The sequence below is a fragment of the Camarhynchus parvulus genome, chromosome 1, assembly GCF_901933205.1.
Source record: "Camarhynchus parvulus chromosome 1, STF_HiC, whole genome shotgun sequence".
Lineage (NCBI taxonomy): Eukaryota > Metazoa > Chordata > Aves > Passeriformes > Thraupidae > Camarhynchus > Camarhynchus parvulus.
In genome coordinates this window covers 33,584,080-33,590,791 of record NC_044571.1, presented here as the reverse complement: position 1 = coordinate 33,590,791, position 6,712 = coordinate 33,584,080, and the positions used below count along the sequence as shown (strand labels likewise).

The window sequence follows — 6,712 nt, the reverse complement described above, 5'->3', positions numbered from 1 at the left end:
GGAGGCTGGGGGATATTCCTCTGGTAGAAAAAAGGCAGAGCACTCTCCTGCCAAAGCTGGTAAAACAAAAAACCAAAACCAACCAACCAACAAAACCCCAAAAGAAAACACAAACATAGTTTTATAGCTGTTTGTATTTCTTTAAACCCAAACAATTTCACTGCTCAATGTTTCATCTGTTTCATCTTTTAAAGGGATTATGACTCATTTAAGAAAAAGGGAAAGAAAGCTAAAGGAGAAAGTGCTGATTTTCCTTGCAAAAATTGACTTTTCTTTCCTTCATCTCCCTAACTCGAGATGATTTTCAGACAGTAAGCATATGCTCTCTTTATTTTCAGAAAAAAAAAATTAAAATTGCTGACTAGCTCTCTATTCATTTCCTACAATTGTCTTGTTTCCTAGAAGCAAATGTCCAGTGGGATATGTACCTGGATATGAAAACCTCCAAGTCAGCAATTTACGTTTAGTAAGTTTTCCTACGCCGTAAAAAAAAAAAAAAAAAAGAGCGCTTATTCCCTGCCAGATCTCACGGGCCCGTGCGTTCCTGGCCCAGTCCGAGCCGGGCCATGGGCAGGGCGGGCTCTGGGGTGATGATTTCCAGCACGACCCCGGTGTGAGAGCAGCTCACAGGTTCGCTCTGCGCCGCGGGGAGGGAGAGCGGCACCGGCACCGCCGCTCTGCCCGCGGCACCGGGGCGGCTCCGGGAGCTCCCGGAGCGCAGCCAGCCCCGCGGGGGCGGGGGAAACCTCGCCCACCCCAACACCTCGGCCGAGCGGGGCGGGGCTGGCCGGGCAGAGCGCGGCGGCGGCAGCGGCACCGCGTCCTCACGGTGGAGCCGCGTTCGCCGCCCGGCGGGGCTGCGCCTTTAAGGGGCCGGGGAGGTGGCGGCGGGCGGGCTCCTGCGCGCCGGGGCCGCTCCCTCCCGCCCTCCTTCTTTTCCTTCCCCGCTCCCTCCCCCGCCGGCCGGCCGGGCGGGCGGTGGGCAGTGCCCGAGGGCCGCCGCCGCGGGAGGGGGACGGAGCCCCGCCGCATCCCAGCTCCCGCAGCCATGGCCGGGCCCCTGCGCCGCCGGCTCCTGCTGCTCCCGCTGCTTCTGCTGGCGGCCGGGGGGCTGCGAGCGGCGGAGCGGAGCGGCGGCAGCAGCAGCGCCATGGAGGAGCTCGCCACCGAGAAGGAGGCGGAGGAGAGCCACCGGCAGGACAGCGTGAGCCTGCTCACCTTCATCCTGCTCCTTACCCTCACCATCCTCACCATCTGGCTCTTCAAGCACCGGCGCGTTCGCTTTCTCCACGAGACCGGCCTGGCCATGATCTACGGTGAGTCCCGCCGGGGCCGCGGCACCGCCCGCGCCTCAGCGCCGGTGTCAGCCCCGGCAGGTGCCGGGAGGGGCGGGGTGGGGGGCGGCGGAGGGCCCGGCACCGGCCGCTCCCCTCCGTGCCGCCGGAGCAGCACCGAGCCGCGGCGGCGGGCGGGCGGCGGCGCCCGGTAGGCCGAGCCCCGGGCAGCGGGAGCCCCTCGCCGCAGAGCCCGACCGTCTCCGCCGGTGCTTCTGGATCCCCTCCCCTCACCAGCGTCTTTCCTGGCGTTGGGGACAGAAGGACACTGAGTGGGGACGCGCGGTCCGCAGCCTCCTGTGCGGCAGCGGAGCGGTGTCCTGCGGGAAGGTGCGCCTCGCCGCCGCGGCCGTGCTGCCGGGGACAGCGCTCCGGTGACCCTCCCGCCGCAGAAAGGCAGCTCGACGGCCGCACTTCCAGCAGCATGGGGTGCCGAGCCGGGCAGGTCATGGCAGAGATGACTTTGGAAAGCGCCATCGCGCTGCCCTCGCCGCGCTGCGGCCGCTGCACGCGGAAAGGAGCGTGTGTAGCCTCCGGGTTTGCTCCCTGGCTGTCGGCGCGCTGCTGTCACCGGCGACCCGCGTCTGCGGATCCCGACTGACCGCAGTGACACTGACCAGACATCCTGACACTGGCTGCGGCTCATCCCACGCCCTCCTGGTGGAACGGGGGCTCTACCGAGTTGAGTTCGCCCACTCCAGGCCTCTCTTCTTGGTGGATGTGAGTAAGGGGAAAGTAAATCCCTCAGGAGAAGCTGTGTGTCTCCCCTGTGTCTGTGGGGCTGATGGCCCGGAGGAGCTGGGCTCTGCGGGATGGTGTTCATGGCGCTGGTCTGCTCCCCCTGGTGCTGCCAGTGCCTGGCACAGAGGGCGGCAGGTGAGCCTGAGCCGGGGACGCAGAGCCCTCGCTCCGCGGGGAACTCCTCGGCTGTGCTCGGTGCGCAGTTCACCACGCAGAGCACAGTGGGTTGCGTGAAGAGCAGCCATCCATTTGAAAAATTATTTGTCTGCTGGTGATTGGCTACTGCCACAAACGCTGGGGGCACTTCTTCTCCTTCGCCAGCGGAATCTGTTCCTGCTGAGCCGTGTGAAGCACCTGCTCGATGTTGGTCGGGATAAGCATGTTGAGGGTAGCCACACATGAGAAATTCAGCACTCTAGGGGAGGGGGAAAGTGAAGCATTTCCTCCCCCATGAGTACTACTGCTCTTGAGAGCTGTGTGATTGCTTGCAAAGCAGTGGAATTTTCCTCTGCTGATGCTTCCCTTAAACCATCCCAATTTGCTCTTAGTGACTGATCTCTTTGCTGCACTGCTGTGTACTTCACATATGCTCATTGCTGAAAACTGGCGAATTAACAACTGGGCACATAAGTAAGTTATGCACTGGCATGATAATGCTTAGCAGCTGAAGAGTGCCCAGGAGACAGTAGATTAACTGTGTGTATTGATCGGAAAAGAGACAGGGTAAGGGGGTATTGAAGATGTTTAGATATTACCCTAGTGGTGTCACCTTTGGAAAGTTCATTTATTATGTTTTTATGATCACTTTAGTGGCTTAGTTTATGCTGAAAATCTTGTGTATGTGGGTGTGCTAATGCATGCAGTACAAGTGTCAGGGCATCAAGGGCATTTGGGTATGTGTTTTGATGAGCTGCGTGGGAAATGAGAAATTGTTCAGCTGGAGAGATTCTGCCTCTCATTAAACTCAAATTAGTTTGCTCTAACATGCAGTTCATGATCTGTGAAAAGGTTGTTAGGTTCCCAATTTGATGTGCAAATGATGCCATTTTGTCTTGGGAAAGGCACTATCTCTTTCAGCCCCACTGGCAGCATCCATAAAAATAATTGGCTCAAACTGTTACATTTTCTAGGTGTGCCCTCACTTAAATAATTTTACTTTCATAGATTGTTCCCCAATATACTTGCCTTCTAAATGAGTCCCCTTATTATATCAAAATGCATGCTGTTCTCCCTCCCAAACAAACTGACTCTTGCCTTTTCATGGCAAACATCCTTGGAAAGGTGTTTAGTATGTTCAGTTCCTACTTAATGTGGTTAACCTCTGTGCTGGTAAAGTTCTGCTGAGACCTGGCTTCACTTTTACATTTCACAGACTTTATATAGAACACAAAGAACAACGCACCAAGTGCTGTAGTAACTTTGTTATACTTCTGCTAACTGGGCTTAAGTCTCCTCTTCCTTCCTTGTTGTTTAAAAGACAGCAGTTAAACTGATAGATGGGTTTCTATTTTGCTGATAACTTGCTATCTGAGAAATGCACTTTTAAAAAAAGCTGTATATCTATTTAAAGTTCATATGTTTGATCACTCTGCCTTGAACACAAAATCATAAGGCAATATGTCAAAGAAAGAGTTTGTAGTCCTAAAAGCACACATATCTATTAGTGCTAACTAGAATTGAATTCTAGTATTGAAACTGCAACAAGGGTGCTGCTCTGTGGAAGTTAAGTACCAGCAAGTGCCAGTTATTCCAGCAACAGTATTGCTAATGCAAGTTATTATGGAACAATTAAAAAACAATCCGACACAACCCAAGCAAACACCAATCCGCAACAGAGAAATAAGGGAATTGAAACTTTGCTGACACATGTATTTCAGCTAGTGATAGTGATCGTGGTGCTTGCTGTTCTTAGTGTTGGTCTGAGCTGGAGGATAAAGTATTCCAACATGTTTTTCCTGAAGAGGTTCAGTGGCAGCTTTGTTTTGCAGGCTTCTTGGTTCTGTACTGAGAAGCATCACCAAGTAGTAGGAGCAACAGGACATGGACCATGCCCCTGGACAGCTCAGGTGGACTTAAGGGTGGGAGGTGATGGTGGGCCCTTGTTACTCTGCTCCTTAGGAAGCAGCCACCCGGATAAGTAGATATCTCCCAGAAGATGCAGTGGTATCACTGCCAATAGGCAATTACTTTGTCCCTTTTCATAAGTGGTAATTCAGGCAACTGGCCACCCATGAATCAGCATAGGTGTCAGTCCTATCAGGTAGCTTCTTCCCTGTGGGCCGCACGTGCTAGTGCTGCAGATGAAAGTAAAAGCAAGCTGGGCTTGGGTACAGTGAAAGAAAAACAGTGTTTGAAGAGGAACATAATACTGCTGTTACCTTTTGTGGAACACAAATGAGAGAGAAGCTGTATATCTTCAGGATAAAAACATTATATCTGTTCTGCAATACTCTGTATCAGACTAAGTTTCTGTATCCACAGAGTAGATACAGAAAAGGTCTATTTTTAGCTCATCTGGCTGCCGTGCTCTCTGTTAGAATTCTAGTATCTATCTACACAAGCTAGAGATGACCTACCTCATCTCCACTGCCAGCAAAATAATGTCAGTCTTGGTTTTTAATAAGCCACTTTGACATAAGCCTCCTAATACTAGATTTAGGATCATAACTGAGCAGCCAGTTTTGAGAACATTATCCTTTCTCTGTCAACCTGCTTGTTCTTCCTGAATATTATTTTAAATTGCTTTGTTACAGGCTTTTAAAGTGAGTCTTGCTCAGCTTTTTGACTGCTCAGTATGTTTTAATTGTAATTCAAATCTTTTCTCTAAGTTTGCTTTATGGTATGTGGCTGGGTAGAAAAATTATAAATTCTTCTTTTGAGAGAAATTTAAAAGAAACATTATATAGCTTTTATTAACCTGCATGTATTTCAGATCTGGTCTTTAGGCAGGGTGGTTGGATAACTTATAATTGCTGGTGTTTCTGAAATATCTTTGAAGTGCAATCAATCTACAGTCCCCAGGGCAGTGATTTTGGGTTTCTTTCTTTGTTTCTGTGGGTTGGGGTGTTGTTGTTGTTCTTTCTGTGGGTTTGGGGGTTTTGTTAATTTGTTTCTATAAGGATAGTGTATTTAATTAAGATAAATTAGTTCAATTTTGTTTGTTAGCTTCATCTTCATGGGAAGTTCTGTCAAATCAGCACCAGAATACCCTCTGATCGTGACATAAGCCAAAGAATAGAGAAATGGGAACTTGGATTTCTCTTGCTTGAGGAAGCCTTTGGTGACATACCTGTTAAAGTTGGTACTGCTCTGCAGCACTGTGTAATTGTGGGGACCACACAAAGGCTGAAGGGGGAAGGTGGTCCCCTGCATGTCCTGTTATTCTCATCTAACTTAGAAAGTTTTCACAAACAGATGCCAGGTCTGTAATACTGCAGAGCTCACACACCTGCCTGCCTTCTGCTCCTGTGTGGGTGCTCTGGTTGTGTTGGCTGGAGTGTGCTGAGCTGAGGGGAGGTAACCTGATGTCTGCTGCACAGGCTTGTTGTCAGTGTGAGGTGGTTCCATGGCAGGTTAAGGTTGCACAGGTCTGGGCCCTGTAGGATCCGAAGGTTTTCCTTTGTCCACTTCAGAAAATTTCTTTTGGAACCACTTCCAACTTTTCTTTGCTGCTTTGCAGTAGAAATGTGTCTCTGAACAGGTCTGCCAATGATTCTTACTGAAAGAACGCAAGGACTGAACTGGTCTGTAGATGCAGAGCATCTGCAGCAACTCTAGTGACTTCTGCTCTTGGTGCAGATGAGAAAACAGAAAAGGAGATGGTGAGGGAGTATATAAAAGCTATCAAGTCCAACAGGATGCCCAGAATTACTTCTCAGATGCTGATGGTGTCCACATCTCAGTGCTTCTTTATTTAGTTTTTGGGGGTCTATGTTTTTGGCAAGAGATTGATGGGAGAGAGGCCTGGGTTCTCACCTGTCTCCTTTTTGTTTGGTAAAGTAGGCCTTTGTTTTAAGGATGCTGAGAGAAAGGTGAAAGGGAAAGTTTCTTTGGCTGTGTTAACAGAAATCTGTGTGGCAACTACTGTGTAAACTTATCTGCAGATCTCACAATACTGCATTGTAAATTTTATGTAATGAACTGTAATTGGTCATTCAAACAGAATGAACAATTCACATACTGTTCTTTTAGAAATTAAATTTTAAAATATTGTGCTGAATAGAAGTGGTTATAGATTTGTACTCCTTTGAAGGGCATCTTTAATAAACCTTCTCAATTCCTGTGCTATAGAAAGATTGGAACACCTGAACACTGAAATTGCCTTCACCCAAAGTAATTATCCATACAGCAGGAAGTGCTTCTGGGTCACCTGTACAGGGCACCATTTAGGAGTATCTGTGCAACCTGTGGAACACCTTCATAAATTACTGTGTGTCCTGGGCTCACTAACAGAGTGACTGGAGAGAACTCTAGACCTCTGCTCTGTGTGCTCCCACAACTGGAAACAGATGTGAGTCTTGCCTCTGACTTACCCAAACTCTCCCTTCTCAAGGGTTTGGCCTGGACTCCAAGCCAGGATGGTTTCCTGCAGTGCATGGAGATAGCTCTGGAAGCAGTGATGGGAAGGCTTGATTCCC

The 6,712-nt window shown here is 49.7% G+C and overlaps 1 protein-coding gene across 2 annotated transcripts in view; it reads left to right on the top strand.

Annotated features, from left to right (window-relative positions):
- Positions 1-802: 802 nt before the first annotated feature.
- Positions 803-6,712, top strand: part of SLC9A7 (solute carrier family 9 member A7) — a 69,676-nt gene continuing 63,766 nt past the window's right edge. The window contains exon 1 of one of the 2 annotated variants that reach the window (XM_030950793.1): positions 803-1,316. In XM_030950793.1, coding sequence (XP_030806653.1) covers positions 1,049-1,316 — 268 coding nt within the window. In that variant the 5' untranslated portion in view covers positions 803-1,048. The remainder of the gene's footprint in view (positions 1,317-6,712) is intronic. The other variant, XM_030950803.1, reaches the window with a different exon arrangement.